This window comes from Gorilla gorilla, chromosome 6 (assembly GCF_029281585.2).
Source record: "Gorilla gorilla gorilla isolate KB3781 chromosome 6, NHGRI_mGorGor1-v2.1_pri, whole genome shotgun sequence".
In the NCBI taxonomy this organism is placed as follows: Eukaryota; Metazoa; Chordata; class Mammalia; order Primates; family Hominidae; genus Gorilla; species Gorilla gorilla.
The window spans coordinates 167,759,757-167,777,194 of record NC_073230.2 but is presented as its reverse complement, the minus strand read 5'-3'; the positions used below and the strand labels follow the sequence as shown (position 1 = coordinate 167,777,194).

Genomic DNA, 17,438 nt, shown 5'->3' with positions numbered 1-17,438 from the left:
ACCTGGCCCCTTCCTCTCAACTTTGATGGAAACTTAAAACTGCTCTAAAAAAAAAATAAAGTCTTAGCCAGGAGTAGTGTCTCATGCCTATGATCCCAACTACTCGAAAGGCTGAGGCAGGAGAATCGCTTGATCCCAAGAGTCTAAGGCTGCACTGAGCTATGATCGTGCCACCGCACTCCAGCCTGGGCAACAGAGCGAGCCCCTGTTTCAAAATAAATATAAAATAAAAAATAATAAAGTCTTATAAAAAATAAATAAGGTCCTCTTGGCACATTATCATATAAAGTCATGGTACATTATATTAAATAACATATACTACATTTATTGTATCAGTAAATACAACGCCTGCTGACTGACAAGAAGAACAGGAATTTTAAACGAAAACTAACACCATAACATTTCTTATTCTCGCACAACTCAGCAGACCCAGTGGCTTTTAGTCAAGTCCTATGTCTGGCCAGGATTTTGAAACTACAGTTCATTTACTCTGCAAACACACCTAGTGTAGACCAGGCACTCAGCCAGGTGAGGAGACAGTGGAGTACGGAGCAGACACCGTCACTTCTGTGCAGAGCTAGAACCACACTGGGGGACGCATCCCTGAGAAGGAACAAGAAACCCCCATCACCAGGAGTTCACCTGCCCCGAGGAGAGTCCCAAGTGCTCTCCATCAAGCTCCACTCCAGGTCCTTCAGAGGCCCCGTCCGCAATTCTTCCCTCACACGAGGCCGTGCTCTCCATCAAGCTCCGCACTACGTCCTTCAGAGGCCCCGTCCGCAATTCTTCCCTCATATGAGGATACCTGCATTTCCTTGATCTATCCAGTTTTGCATATATATTCTGAAAATTATTTATAACCTTGTGTAATTCTCAGCAACCATGGCCTGGATCGTGTCTTTTGTGATTTCTCTATTAGGTGTCTTCAAATCTCACTTTCTTCAACTTACACACAGAGCAACAATGGGAAGGCTGTCTGTTCATTCACCCTAAACCTCTTCCCTCCAATTTCTTTGCAAAATCCTCTCCTCTTCCAGGAAGAAAGAGGCTCAAGTACCTGACGGTGTGCACACAACCCAGTTACATTCCTTGACCCCCACAACCCAGACGGCTTTCAACATGACCGAGGACTTCAAACAAGGGCAAGTATGAATTTCATATGAAAATCTCATCTGTCCCTTCATGCTCATGTTCTGCTGTCTGAAAGGGACAATAATTACACTAGCAAAATGCTGACAGGAAAGCAAGCAAATGTGAGTGGGTCTGTACCGGGACAGGATTGCAAACTATAAGACGACGTACTCTCCTTACCACAGTTTCCTCGCCTCCCAGCCTCTGGTCCAGCTTCCACCACACGGAAGAGCCTTCCTCATGGCCATGCTAATGGAGAGAGAACAGCCCCATCAGCCAGGACACAGGTGGGACTCCAGGGCACACGCCACGCAGCTCCCCCGCACCCCACCACTGCGGAGCCCGCCAGCCCTCAGCAGACAGGTGCACAGACTACGAAGCTAACACTCTGGGATGCGGGTCCCAGCCTGGTGGCTGACAAACTGTGTGACTTAGAGCAAGTATCTTCAACCCGCTGTGCCTTGGCTTTCCCTTCTGAAAAATCAGAATTACGGCACCTGCTTCACAGTAGCAGTGAGAGGAGTGGATAAGAGGATACACATGAAGTCCAGATCCCTGCATCTGATGAAGAAAAAGCCTTGCAAATGTCACCTCTGTCAATGACACTAGGAAGATCTATGCACTTGGAAGTCACTACCCGGGCTGGGCACAGTGGTTCACGCCTGTAATACTAGCACTCTGGGAGGCCGAGGCGGGCGGATCACCTGAGGTCAGGAGTTCAAGACCTGCCTAGCCAACATGGTGAAATCCTGTCTCTACTAAAAATAAAAAAATTAGCCAGGCATGGTGGCAGGCGCCTATAATACCAGTTACTTGGGAGGCTGAGGCAGGAAAATCTCTTGAACCCAGGAGGCAGAGGTTGCACTCCAGCCTGTGCGACAAGAGTGAAACTCAGTCTCAAAGAAAAAAAAAAAAGAAGTCACTACCCAAAACTAGGCAGTGTCTAAAACTGGTGACAATATAAAGTATTATTCATGAAGAAAATAGAAAAAGAACTTCCCATGTGTCCAGAAAACTATTCTGGCACATAGCAGGCACTCCATAAATGCTGAAGAATTGAACCAAGATAAATTCAGTGTTGCTGCTGTAAAATCAGGATCTAATCAGAGCCAAAACAAGCTGTTAGATACGTTCACAATCAACTGAAATTTTTCTAGGAAAAAACACATCATATATTTTACTCCTCTAGAAAAGAAAAAAAAGAATGTAAAATATCCCACTGGTTATCTTACTGATAATTTTTATACTGATTACAGGTTGCACGGATACTATTTTAGATTTATTGGATTATATAAGATGTTATGAAATTAACTTCATGTTTCTTCTGTATGTTTTTAATGTCACTATAAGAAAACTTAAAATTATAGGCCAGCTGTGGTGGCTCGCACCTGTAATCCCAGTACTTTAGGAGGCTGAGGTAAGAGGATCACTTGAGCCCAGAAGTTCGAGACCAGCCTGGGCAACAGACCAAGACCCCACCTCTGTTTTTTTTTTTTTTTTTTTGAGAAGGAGTCTCACTCCGTGGCCCAGGTTGGAGTGCAGTGACACGATCTCAGCTCACTGCAACCTCCACCTCCCGGGTTCAAGCGATTTTCCTGCCTCAGCCTCCCAAGTAGCTTGGGATTACAGGAGTCCACCACCACACCCGGCTAATTTTTGTATTTTGAGTAGAGACGGAGTTTCACCATGTTGGTCAGGCTGATCTCAAACTCCTGACCTCAGATGATCCCCCTGCCTCGGCCTCCCAAAGTGCTGGGGTTACAGGCCTGAGCTACCATGCCTGGCCTTTTTGTTAATTTTGTTGTTGTTGTTGTTTTTATATAGATGAGGACTTCCTATGTTGCCCAGGCTGGTCTCGAACATCTGGCCTATTTTTTTTAATAAAAATACAAAATAAAATTTAAAATTATAAATGTGGCTCACATTATAATTCTAGTTAACAATGCCAACCTGGAGCTTAGAGAAAAAATTGGGAAACATGAAGAAAATAGGAAAAGAAATCCATATGTTTTCATCCAGTAATTCCACAATTCCACTTCAAGAAATGTATCCACAAAAAAAATGCGGTAGATCTATATCGTCCAAGATGGAGGGATTTCCACAATGAACTAGGAAAAACAGGAGGGGTGGCCAGACGCGGTGGCTCACACCTGTAATCCCAGCACTTTGGGAAGCTGAGACAGGTGGATCATGAGGTCAGGAGATCGAGACCACCCTGGCTAACATGGTGAATCCCTGTCTCTACTAAAAATACAAAAAATTAGCCAGGTGTGGTGACAGGCACCTGTAGTCTCAGCTACTCAGGAGGCTGAGGCAGGAGAATGGCGTGAACCCGGGAGGCGGAGTTTGCAGTGAGCCAAGATCGCGCCACTGCGCTCCAGCCTCGGTGACAAAGCGAGACCCCAAGTCAAAAAAAAAAAAAAAAGAAAAACAGGAGGGGTGTGTGTGTGTGTAAGTGTTTAAAACTGGCTTCTAAACTCCTAAATATACATACCAATATATGATTATAAAAGATTATATGAGAAGAAATATTTGTAGGTATTTTTTTCTGTGGTAAATGTGTGGCTATAGCCAGATAATAAGCAATCCAACCACCACCACCAAAATTAAAGAAATAAAACATCCACGTCAAAACAACAGGTGCTGTATGACCTAATTTATGTAAAATTATGTTTGTGTACGGACATAGAATAAAGCAATTCATAAAAATACGGCACAAAGGCCGAGCGCAGTGGCTCACGCCTGTAACACCAGCACTTTGGGAGGCCAAAGCAGGTGGATCACCTGAGGTCAGGAGTTCAAGATCAGCCTGGCCAACATGGTGAAACCCTGTCTCTACTAAAAATACAAAAATTAGCTGGGTGTGGTGGCGCATGCCTGCGATCCCAGCTACTCAGGAGGCTGAGGCACGAATCGCTTGAACCCAGGAGGCAGAGGTTGAGGTGAGCTGAGATCACGCCACTGCACTCCAGCCTGGGCAACAGAGTGAGACTCCATCTCAACATATATATATATATGTATGGCACAAAATTGTTAAATATGATTACCTCAAGATCATGGGTTTCAGATAACGATCAAAAAAGAAAAAATTATTCTCCAGAAATAATTCATAGAATCCAAAATATGCTTGCCACATTATCTGTAATAACAAAACAAAAAGGCTGGGTGCGGTGGCTCACGCCTGTAATCCCAGCACTTTGGGAGGCCGAGGTGGACAGATCACGTGGTCAGGAGTTCGAGACCAGCCTGGCCAGTATGGTGAAACCCCATCTCTACTATAAATACAAAAATTAGCTGGGCATGGTGGCGCGTGCCTATAGTCCCAGCTACTCAGGAGGCTGAGGCAGGAGAATCGCTTGAACCCAGGAGGCGGAGGTTGCAGTGAGCCGAGATCGTGCCACTGCACTCCAGCCTGGGCAACAGAGTGAGACCTGTCTCAAAAAAAAAAAAAAAGAGGACAATGGTTTGCTAATAACCCTAACTCCACAGTGCGCTATTTTACAGTTACTAAGTAATCATTACGAAGCCTACTCTTATGATCCTAATGGAGACAGTGAAGATAATGAAGACTGTGGAGAAACGCTGATGTACTAATTGACAAGCTCAGCACAGGATACAATTCTCCCTGTGCATAAATACGTGTCACAAGGTAGCTTAACACATGGAAACAATTATGCAAGGAGAGGGATGACGATTGTGTGTTAGTAACAAGTGTCTATTAATAACATGAGCTTGGTAGAGTTTGCCAGAGAAGCCATCAGAGCCTGAGCTACTTTGTGGGGAGATCCGTAACACAATCGCAATGTCTTGACTCACTACAGGTCTATTCAGGCTACTGCTTCCAGCAGTTTTAGTAACTGATAGTCTCTAGGAATTTGTCCTTTCAACTAAATTACCTAATTTGTTACCATAAAATACTGTCCTACCTGTTACTGAAAGTGGGGTGCTAAAGTTACTATTATTATTAATTGTCTCTTTCTCCCTTCAATTCTGTCAGTTTTCGCTGCTTGTGTTTTGGGACCCTCTTGTTAGGTAAATATCCATTTACAATTGTTGTATCTCCTTCTGCTGAACCAATTATTCGCTCATTCTGAATTGTCTCTCTCTAGTAACACTTTCTGTCTCAAAGTCTGTTTTATCTGATACTAGTGTAGTCAATCCAGCCCTCTGATAGCTGCTGTCTGATAGATTCTCTTTGTCCACCTTTTTACTTCCAATCAATTTGCATCTTCTAACCTAAAATGAGTCTCCAGTGTGCCTTCTGGGATCACCACTCGAACAAACCATCTGCAAATGAGCCCTGTCTCGGCCTCTGCTTTCAAGGGGAAGCCCAAACTAAGATTATGGTTAATCTCAATGTACCATAAAATCAATGTATTCTCAGTGGAGACTGCCTTACCTTCCGTCTTGAATCTTTATCTTTTCCGTGATTCCTTACTAAATTCTCAGCATGCCTGGAAAGCAAACATAATCAAAATCCAAACTTACTTTAAATGAGAGCTTTTAAAAAACAAAACATTTTCCATGTCAGTGAAAGCTCTTAACAACACTTTGATATGATCAAGAACCACTACAACCAGGAGTGATGACTTGCACCTGTAATCCCAGCTATCTGGGAGACTTGAGGCAGCAGGACCACTTGAGGCCAGGAGTTCGGGACCAGCCTGGGCAACAGAGTAGCCCCCATCTTACAAAAATAAAAAATTAGCCTGGCATGGTGGCACATGCCTGTAGTCTCAGCTACTTGGGAGGCTGAGGCAGGAGGTTTGCTTGAGCCCAGGAGTTTGAAGCTGCAGTGAGCCATGATCGTGCCACTGCACTCCAGCCTGGGTGACAGAGAAAGACCCTTTCTCAAAAAATAATTTTTTTAAAAAACCGTTTCAGGTTAGCAAAGCATGTTTTATTAGAGCAATAAATGTTAAAGTCTTCCTAGCATTCTTACTATTTTAGCAATAATTCAAGACAGAAAATATCTTCCAGAGAAGAAATTATGTGTTTTAACAAACTTGTGTGTGAGTGCAAATCTACATCCTTTACGAATTCTCGGCCGGGCGCAGTGGCTCACACCTGTAATCCCAGCACTTTGGGAGGGCGAGGTGGGCAGACTGCCTGAGGTCAGGAGTTCGAGACCAGTCTGGCCAACATGGAGAAACCCCATCTCTACTAAAAATACAAAAAAAAATTAGCCAGGTGTGGTGGCGTGTGCCTGTAATCCCAGCTACTCAGGAGGCTGAGGCAGGGGAATTTGCTTGAACCAGGGAGGTGGAGGTTGCAGTGGGCCGAGATCATGCCACTGCACTTCAGCCTGGCGACAGAGCAAGACTCCATCACAAAACAAAAAATAAAAAGAGTTGTAGAAATTTTCTATAATTTTATTGGTCTATCTGAAATACTATTTTATATTAAATATAAAAGATATATATAAAATGTTATATAATATGTAATATAAAATAAAAATATAAAATCTTTCTAAAAGAAAGATTTATCTTGAAATGTTTTATATTTTAATCACATTTCATGTTAGGACCTAAAATAAAGATTTGCAAAATATCAAACTGATTCTCAATTTTTAAACTTTCATTCATATCAATATACCATGTGGTTTAACAAAAATACAGAATTGAGCAAAAAATGTCTTATTGTGCCTTCTAGTGGACATGCAGTATAAAATCCAGGAATTGACACCCTAGGTTTAAGTGTTAGCTTTGCCCAAACTTGTAAAAATTGGGGTAAGATATTTAACCTGGGTTTTCTAATCTTTGAAAAACGATTACAAAATATGATTGTCAGAAAGAACAAATTAAAGTCTAGGGCTTACATATGAGAGTTTAGGCCAGGCGCAGTGGCTCACGCCTGTAATCCCAGCACTTTGGGAGGCCAAGGCAGGTGGATGACTTGAGGCCAGGAATTCAAGACCAGCCTGGCCAACAAGGTGAAACTCCATCTCTACCAAAAATACAAAAATTAGCTGGGTGTGGTGGTGTGTGCCTGTAGTTCCAGCTACTTGGGAGGCTGAGGCAGAAGAATAGCTTGAACCTGGGAGGCGGAGGTTGCAGTGAGCCGAGATTGCACCACTGCACTCCAGGCTCGGCAACAAAGACTCTGTTTCAAAAAAAAAAAAAAAAAAAAGTTTATACATAAACTCCAATTATCTATTGCAAAACCCACACGAGACAGGAATTATCATCATTGCTTTAGCGAAAACCCACCCAACACTGCAACTAAGAGGTAGACAGGAAATTCCAACCAAGGCTGACCCCCACCCCCAGCTCTGGGGGTCTCTGCCAAGGCCTGAGGGCGGAATGTTATCTCCTGTGTGTTCACAAGCGATAACAGTGGGCAGAGGGGGACTCGCCGGCATGTCCTGTTTTTAGTGGCTGTGAACCAGAACGGTTTGCTCAGGCGCGTAAAGGTGCAAAACTGCCCACGTGCGGATTTGCTTTAGCTTCAGGCAGGGAGGACTCCCTCTTGCACATTAAGAGACTCCCAAGTGAATTATTCTCCCCAAAGTGAGTACCAATTTTCTAATTTTGCATGAGCAAATGTTAAAAAGGACAAAAGTAGATCCTGAGGCAATAAATACAAACAATAATATTAAAATGAAAAAATTAAAATATAATTAATTTAAAAGGCCAAAGAAAGCTAATAATATATTAAGTTTCCAAGCTCCTCCAGTATTCCAAAAACCTACCAACCCATTTGGAGGGGCTAAGGGGTAAAATCTAGAGAAAATGAAGTATATCTGTAACTGATTGCCATGGACTGGCCGTCATCGGAGCCAATAAGAAAACTCCCCGAAGCATTCCATGAGAGCGGCACACGTAAAGGTCGACCACAGGGCACGCAATCCTTACTGGCTGCTGGTCCCATCTCTTTTTGAGCTTGCACCTCGATTTCTGTGTTCACCGTTCTATCAAACAAAAATATAATCCCATAACCATTTATTAGCATATCGGAATGAAGTAAGCATAATTAGTAAACCCCATAAAACAAGCACAGATTCAAAATTTAACAACAGCATCTACACCACAAGTATCTTTTAAAATAACTATTTTTACCAGCTATTTTTAGTAAATTAGATAATTAAATGTAAAGAAAATGGATAAAAGTATATATAAAAGGGTGATTATGCTGGGCACGGTGGCTCACGCCTGTGATCCCAGCACTTTGGGAGGCCGAGGCGGGCGCATCACCTGAGGTAGGGAGTTACAGACCAGCCTGACCAACATGGAGAAATCCCGTCTCTACTAAAAATACAAAATTAGCTGGGCATGGTGGTGCACACCTGTAGTCCCAGCTACTCAGGAGGCTGAGGCAGAATTACTTGAACCCAGGAGGCAGAGGTTGCAGTGAGCCGAGATCATGCCACTGCACCCCAGCCTGGGCAACAGAGCGAGACTCCATCTCAAAAAAAAAAAAGAAATCTTTACAAAATTAATTAGAAAAAAGTATAATGTTTAACAGAACAATGTGTTGTGGTCCATAAAATGAATTGGAATGGGAAAAAAATAAAATCACTAGTGCTGGGTAGGAAAAATTATGATTTACTAACCAACTAGATATAAAGAGGAAAAAGAAAAAAAAAAGTCATCAAGTTAATGATAAGAATTAGACCTGGGTGGTGGGCAAGCAGTGCACAGCACTGGGGGGCCCTGGCTGTGGTGACGGCAGCCAGTCAGACTGCACGTGGGGCCAGGAGAAGCATCCTGTGATTATCTCAGCACCTACCACACAGGGAGGCAGGTAACGCTGCTCACCCAGATGGCCTGCAAATGGCAGAGCTGAGACAAAGCTCAGCACGTTGTCGTCAAACTCCTGTGGCCTCATCACACAGTCCCTCAGGACTAACATTCCGGATAGGAGAGTCCTGGGCTGGAAACAGGTATTTACAAGTGATCATTTGAAGCCACTACTTCCAGGAGCAGAAAGGAGATGATCCAATCTTCAAAAGGATAAAAGTATGGCAGGCATGGTGGGTCACATCCTAATCCCATCCGTTTGATAGGCTGAGGTAGGAGGATCACTTGAGGCCAGGAGTTCAAGATCAGCCTAGGCAACACAGCAAGAACCCATCTCTAAAAAAAATTTTTTTTTGCCAGGCATGGTGGTTCACACCTGTAATCCCAGCACTTTCGGAGGCCGAGGCAGGCAGATCACGAGGTCAGGAGATCGAGACCATCCTGGCTAACACGGTGAAACCCCATCTCTACTAAAAATACAAAAATTAGCCAGGCATGGTGGCGGGCATCTGTAGTCCCAGCTACTCGGGAGGCTGAGGCAGGAGAATGGCGTGAACCTGGGAGGCGGAGCTTGCAGTGAGCAGAGATTGCGCCACTGCACTCCAGCCTGGGCGACAGAGCAAGACTCCATCTCAAAAAAAAAAATTGTTTTTTAAAAGGATAAAGGTGTGGCAGATAGGATAACAATGAGATGAGGCCACTGGATTCTTCTATTAAAGAAGTCACTGATCAGGAAGCTTAGAACATTTTGTATATTTATCGTACTTATACTCTTTCCATCTCTAATTGATAACTGGAGGAAGCTTACAATGAAAGTTATATCATTCTAATTAAAATCATGGATCAAAAATCATATAGAGGCCAGGCACCATGACTCACACCTGTAATCCCAGCACTTTGGTAGGCCAAAGCAGGCGGATCACCTGAGGTCAGGAGCTCGAGGCCAGCCTGGCCAACATGGCGAAACTCTACTAAAAATACAAAAAAAAAAAAAAAAAAAAAAATCAGCCAGATGCACACGTGTAATCCCAGCCACTCGGGAGGCTGAGGCAGGAGAAGCACTTGAACCCGGGAGGCGGAGGCTGCAGTGAGCCAAGATCACACCACTGCACTCTGGCCTGGGCGATACAATGAGACTCAATCTCAAAAAAAAAAAAAGAAGAAGAAGAAAAAATATCATATAGAGAAAGTAAGAGAGAATCACAGAGAACATCCATCCCCGGGAACAGTCCCAGTTTCTATCTGTTGTCCTGGCGTAATTATTAGCAGTGCACCTTGCACTTTACGGTAACCACAGGATAATTACATCAAGCAGTAGGTTCAGAGCACTCAGTTGAAGAATATCTAAAAGTTGATACTAATTTTGAGTATCAAAAGTACTCAAAAGTTTTGAATTTCTGAAAGTCAACGCAAAGGAAAAAATCTTTAATTATACAATGCTCGATCCCCATTCCTGACATTGTATTGTGTATCTGTTCATTTCTTTTCCTTTTTCTTTTTTTTTTTTTGAGACGAAGGCTCACTCTGTCCTCCAGTCTGGAGTGCAGTGGCGCGATCTCAGTTCACTGTAACCTCTTCCTCCCAGGTTCAAGCAATTCTCCTACCTCAGCCTCCCAAGTAGCTGGGATTACAGGCACGTGCCACCATACCTGGCTAATTTTTGTATATTTTTTAGTAGAGACAGGGTTTCACTATGTTGGCCAGGCTGGTCTCGAACTCCTGACCTCAAGTGATCCACCTGTCTCGGCCTCCCAAAGTGCTAGGATTATAGGTGTGAGCCACCATGCCCGGTCTCTTTTTTCTTTTAAGACAAGGTCTTACTGTACCACCCAGGTTGGACTGCAGTGATATGATCACAGCTCACTGCAGGCTTGACCTCCTCGGCTCAAGTGATCCTCCCACCTCAGCTTCTGTAGTAGCTGGGACTACAGGTGTGTGCCACCATGCCTGGCTAATTTTTTTTATTTTGGTAGAGATGGGGTCTCACTATATTTCTCAGGCTGGTCTTGAACTCCTGGGCTCAACAGATCCTCCAAACTCAGCCTCCTGAGTAGCTAGGACTCCAGGTGTAAGCCACCACACCTATCTGAGATTTAGGTTTTTTTTTTTTTTTGGTAGGTCTTTATCCTATGGCTTCTCCAACACAAGCACCATAAGAAGAGTAATTTTTGTTTTGTTCACAGCTGTATCCTCAGCACCTAGAACAGTGCCCAGCACACAAGCCACTCAGATAGGAACAGCTTGTCTTAAAAAGAAAATGTCAGTCGTCTGAGTAATCTTTCTTCTGGGACTAATTTGAAGGCAGTGGTTTTACAAAGATACAGGATAATGTTCCTCATCGACCATTTTTCACATTCACCTTTAATAAAAGCCAAATCTATGTCCAGAAAGGCATTTCTGGGTGGAACTAAGCACATGTAACCTAAGTCACTTCCAGTAATTAAATGTGATATAGGGAATGGAGAATAGCCAAGTTCAATAAAAGGCAAGTAGTGGAGTCTAAGTTATGGGTACAAGAGTGTTCTTTGGAAAATTACGTCGACTTTGCTGTATGTTTGAAAATGTTCGTACAACAACGTTGGGAGAAAATGATGAAGTTTTATCTAGGGAAAGAGATTTAGAAACAAAAAAAATGGCCGGGCGTGGTGGCTCATGCCTGTAATCCCAGCACTTTGGGAGGCCGAGGCGGGCGGATCATGAGGTCAGGAGATTGAGACCATCCTGGCTAACACGGTGAAACCCCGTCTCTACTAAATACACAAAAAATTAGCCGGGAGTGGTGGCACACGCCTGTAGTCCCAGCTACTCGGGAGGCTGAGGCAGGAGAATGGCGTGAACCCGGGAGGCCAAGGTTGCAGTGAGCTGAGATCGCACCACTGCACTTCAGCCTGGGCGACAGAGCGAAACTCTGTCTCAAAATAAATAAATAAATAAAAATAAATAAAAACAAAAAAAATGAGTATCTGTCCTCAAGGAGCTGCTTCTCAGTGACCGCCTCAACTAACCTTCCGTGTGGCTGACTAGAGGGGAGTCCAGGCTTTCCACACCGTAGACGCGGGTAGCAGAACCGGCACTGCCTCAAACCTGCTAAGAAACACGGCCAACGCCCTGATACAAACAGAGGGCGTGGGCTGTGGAAGACGTGGGGTCTCAGTGAGGAAAGGCCCCAGGGCAAAGGCGAGGGAGGTTAAAGGACTCTGACCCCATGCAGGACAGCGCCAAGAGCGGCTGAGATGGCCAGGAGCCAGGCAGCTTCTGCTCCTAACACCACTGCTTCTCGGCCTAAGTGCTCCCAGTTCTAACCCACTGGCTTTCGCGTTTTACAGTAAACACTGCAGTGGCCACCAGCTCTACGTCCATTTCCTCAGCTGTGTCAGTTCAGATCGGGAGATCCGGGTCCTGCGCCTCTGCTGAGGCCTCCAGTCTCATCCCTGAAGGTGTGACTCTCCCCTAGCCTCAGATACCACCTGACCCTTGCAAAGATTTCACTTCCATCTTAAAGGAAGCATCACCAAGAAATAGGTAAAGAAGATCATATTAGCTTCGGATTCTGTAAAAACAGAGCAGCAAAAAGCACACTCATGAGAACAAAAGGTGCTAAAACACCTCTAGGAAAATCCTAAGTACAGGGATGAAACCACAGACCTGGGAGGGAAATTAGACCTTATGCAATCAATGCTTTTACATTTTTGTTCTGTCTTGTTTTGCTTTTTTTGCAAACTTATACCAATTCTGGTTGAAACGTTTGCTAATTATTCACTTAATTTCCACTTTAAAACGTACCAGCTTCCTTTTCAATGTTAAATTTCAAAAAAACTTTTTTTTTTGAGAGACAGAGTCTCACTCCGTCACCCAGGTTGGAGTGCAGTGGCGCGATCTCAGCTCACTGCAACCTATGCCTCCTGGGTTCCAGCAATTCTCCTTCCCAGATTCCAGCGATTCTCCTACCTCAGCCTCCCGGGTAGCTGGGACTATAGGCACCTACCACCATGCCCCACTGATTTTTGTATTTTTGGTAGAGACGGGGTTTCACCATGTTGGTCAGGCTGGTCTCGAACTCCTGACCTCAGGTGATCCACCCACCTCGGCCTCCCAAAGTGCTGGGATGACAGGCATGAGCCACCGCGCCTGGCCAAATTTCAAAGTTTTATGATAGATTTCCAAATATCTGTTAAAAGTACATTCACGATATAATCAAAATATGTGACAGCACATTCCTTAGGAGATCAGTAATCTGTCTATACTAACCACGTAATCAAGACTTGAGTTGCGTTTTTCCTAAATTACTACTACTAGGCCACAAATCTCAACCTTGTCTGGCGACACCGCCCGGTAAGCCTCCTCTGAAAGCGCTGGCCTCGGGGCGGCTGCTAAGGCAACGAAGCATCAGAAGGGGTACCTTGGATTCCCTTTTCCTGTGCTCATCTTTTGCCGATTTCTCTTTTCTATCCACGTTGCTTCGGTGCCTCTCATCATCAAAATGAAAACCTTCTTTGTGTCGCTTTTCTTTATGTCCTTCTTCCCCTTCTTTGTCAGAGAATGAATTACTTTTCTCTTTGGAATATTTCTCTCTTTTTTCCCTTGTGCTGCTTTTTTCTCGGTGTTTCTTGTCTCGATCTGGCTCTCTGGGCTTCCTGTGTCTCTTCTCGCCTTCTTCTTTATAAAGCCAGTACTTGAGAGGGTTGTCCTTTCTGTCTCCGTACTGCAGCTGTAAAACACGACAAGCTGAGAAACACAGGAGCACATCAAATAGCAGTGCAGCCGGCCCTCCCTCTCTATGGGTTCTGCAACGACGGATCCAACCAACCACAGATCAAAAACATTCAAAGAAAATTGTGTCTGTAGTAAACATGTACAGACTTTTTCCTTGTCATCACACCCTAAACAATAACAACTATTTACATCTCATTTATATTGCATTAGGGATTTTAAGTAATCTAGAGATGATTTAAAGCATCCAGGTGGAAGGGCGTAGGTTATATGCAGACACTACACCATTTTATATGGGGGACGTGAGTATTCATGGATTTTGGTATCTGAGGGGGTCCTGGAGCCCTTCTCCCATGGACACCAAGGGACGACTGTGCTGTCTTTATAAATGTTACAATAAAAGGAGGAAAACTTACAGAACTACCACTGCCCCCTTCACTCCGCAATTCCACTGTCAGATATATTCCTGAAAACTTAATCTGTTACCCTTGTGTAAGGAAAAACCCTATTCATGTCATGGTCCACAGTCAGACACTGCTGTCACCCCAACGCCACACAGTAACTCTGCAGCCCAGCCACCTCACTCCCACAGAGAAAGCAATGCCTCCCCACATGGCGCCCGGCACTCACAGTCGGCCCTCCTGGCCTCTCCACATGGCGCCCGGCACTCACAGTCGGCCCTCCTGGCATCCCCACATGGCGCCCGGCACTCACAGTCAGCCCTCCTGGCCTCTCCACATGGCACCCAGCACTCACGGTCGGCCCTCCTGGCATCCCCACACGGCACCCAGCACTCACAGTCGGCCCTCCTGGCATCCCCACATGGCACCCAGCACTCACGGTCGGCCCTCCTGGCATCCCCACATGATGCCCAGCACTCACTGTCGGCCCTCCTGGCCTCTCCACATGGCACCTGGCACTCACAGTCGGCCCTCCTGGCCCCTCCACATGGCACCCAACACTCACAGTCGGCCCTCCTGGCCTCCACAGCCTCATCCCTCATGCTGGTGGCCCTCAGCCTAAGCTCCGCCAGTCCTTGGGTCCCTCCTGAGCAAGCTCTGACTTCTCTGAGAGATGCCTTCTCCGGTGAGTATGACAGCACAAGGCTGCCACATCTCTCATATGGACCTGTCACATCACTCTTTCTCTCCTAATTAGTCCCACGCAGATGGAGAGTCTTGAAAATGGGACCAGAGTTTAACCATCTCTGTGACTAAAACACTCCAACCTGGGTGACAGAGCAAGACCCTGTCTCTAAAAAATAAAAAAAAGAAAAAAAATAAGCAAAAGTACACAAGTGGTAAATAACAAAAGACAGTAAACCTGCTTTTAAAAATGCCCAGAAATGCCATTTTCTTCTGAATCAAATGAGCAAAACTTTTAAACGAAGATGATGCCCAGCTCCTGCTTAGGACATGAGGAATTATGCTCTGATGATATAAATAATTACAACTTTTATGTAAAGCTAATGGGTTAAGTTTACATTTACTTTGATCCAGCAAGTTCATTTTCAGAAATTAATCATAAGGAAATAATTATGAACAAACCAAAAAGCATACCATCTGGATGTCTTTATAATTTAAAGAAAAAACACAAACACACAGAAACAACCTAAGTGTCCAGAACCGCAGGTGCCTGGAGAGCACCCACACACCCGCGCCGCGAAACACCAAGTTGCACGTTCACTGAAACACGGGGAGAGACAGGATCACTCAGGAAAAGGCTCGAAATGTGTTCCGTTTAAACAACTTATAAAACAGTAAAAATCTAGAGAAAACAATGTTATACATACACAAATATATAAACCTGGAAAAATACATACCTAAATGCTATCAATACTTACGTGTGGGTGAGGATTAGACAGTTTTTGTTTTCTTACTACTTATTTGTATCTTCTAAATTTTCTAAAATCATCACACACTACCTTTGGAATCAGAAAAACGCACTTGACTATGAGGAGAAAGAAACTGACTATACACAGTGCTGGAGGCCTTTTCCAGGACTGAAATCCTGGCTTAGGACATTTTCTAAAAATGCTTCCAACGATAATGCTTAAAACATCCTTTACTTGGCAACATTTGGAAAACTTTTCCCCAGGCCTTGCTTCGTATACCTTTCTTTCTCGGTATCTTCTTTCTCTATCTTCATCTCCTCTTTCAGAGTCTTCATCTTTCTCTTCACTTCTTACTTTACTTACTACAAGAAGTAAAACATATTTTTAATACTCCCAAATGTTAGCACATCAAAAAACTCTTTTAACATCTTGCTATGGATGGTATTGCACATTTTATATTCATTAATATGTATTTGAAAATATTCTTCAACTAAAACACATGCCTCCAACTCAAGAATGAAGAGTTCTAGTATCAAATTTAAAATGAAGAAGGAGATGAACATGGCAATCTAAGTGATATGGTTTGGATCTGTGTCCCCACCCAAATCTCATGCTGAAATGTAGTCCCCAATGCTGAAGGTGGGACCTGGTGGGAGGTGACTGGATCATGGGGGTGAATTTCCCCCTGGGTGCTGTTCTTGTGATACTGAGTGAGTTCTCACAAGATCTGGTGGTTTAGAAGTGTGTGGCACCTCCCCACTCTCTCCCTTCCTCCTGCTCTGGCCCTGTAAGATGTGACTGCTTCCCTTCACCTTCTCCTAAGACTGTAAGTCTCCTGAGGCCTCCCCAGCCATGCTTCCTGTACAGCCCGCACAACGGTGAGTCAATTAAACCTCTTTTCTTTATAAATTCTCCAGCCTCAGGTGTTTCTTTACAGCAGTATGAGGACAGACTCGTACACTAAGGAACAGAGAGACTTCTTGCCTCACTCAGTTTGCTGCTGAAGCAACCAGGCAAATGTCTGAGTAACCCTTGGAAATTCAAGAGGGCAACAGACCAAACTCATACAGCCTTCAGGGTTTCTGCGTATCACGCAGAAGCAGGGCTTAGTCTGAACAGGAGAACCAGCCCAGTCAGCCAAACACTTTAGCCAAATGTGAGCTCCAGGGAAATGCCTGCCCTCCTGGATGCACTGAGGACCCAGAGCAGCCCCCATACCTCCTGGCACCCCCACTGCTGAGGGGACCAAGGAAGCCAGAGGCCCCTGAATCAACAAGGAAGCCAGGTGCAGCTGACTCCCCAGGGCACCAGACTACGGCATCCATCCTGGGCTGGGGAGGCTGAAGCACCAAGGCCCAGTATGACCTGCAAGAGAGACGGGAGGCAAACAGAGCCAGGCAGGTGCCGATGACACCAAAGCATCATCCAACAAGGAAAGCTGGACTTTCACTTCTGAATCTGCACACAAAAAAGGCATCAGATGTAAAATTCAGAGAGTGGACACTTTAAAAGATCAGGGCAAAGTTAAACTTTCAAAGATCACTGAGGCAAAGTGCATTCATTCAAAAAGCATTTACCAGGCTGGGCACGGTAGCTCACACTTGTAATCCCAGCACTTTGGGAGGCCGAGGCAGGTGGATCACGAGGTCAGGAGTTCAAGATTAGCCTGGCCAACATGGTGAAACCCCATCTTTACTAAAAATACAAAAATTAGCCGGGTGTGGTGGCGTGCGCCTGTAATCCCAGCTACTCAGGAGGCTAAGGAAGAGAATTGCTTGAACCCAGAAGACAGAGAATGCAGTGAGCCAAGACTGCAACACTGCACTCCAGCCTGGACAACAGAGCGAGACTCCTTCTCAGAAAAAAAAAAAAAAAAAAAGGCATTTACCAAGCACTGAGCACTCTTCTAGGAGTCTGGGTTACACAGGGAGGGCCCCAGAACAGGTAGATTGTCAAGGCTGAAGCCCCAGGACTCTCCGAGAGACTGGAAGAGAAAGCAGGGCATCAGGATATGTCCCAGGTCT

The 17,438-nt window shown here is 44.7% G+C and overlaps 1 protein-coding gene across 8 annotated transcripts in view; it reads right to left on the bottom strand.

Annotated features, from left to right (window-relative positions):
* DYNC2I1 (dynein 2 intermediate chain 1) overlaps positions 1 to 17,438 on the bottom strand; it is a 92,069-nt gene that overhangs the window by 54,088 nt on the left and 20,543 nt on the right. For 6 of the 8 annotated variants that reach the window (XM_031007308.2, XM_055347575.2, XM_055347574.1 and 3 more), the window contains exons 4-8: positions 15,694 to 15,776; positions 13,270 to 13,578; positions 7,986 to 8,041; positions 5,531 to 5,585; positions 1,312 to 1,380 (exon numbers count right to left, since the gene is read on the bottom strand). In XM_031007308.2, coding sequence (XP_030863168.2) covers positions 1,312 to 1,380; positions 5,531 to 5,585; positions 7,986 to 8,041; positions 13,270 to 13,578; positions 15,694 to 15,776 — 572 coding nt within the window. The other 2 variants (XM_031007312.2, XM_055347578.2) reach the window with 2 other exon arrangements.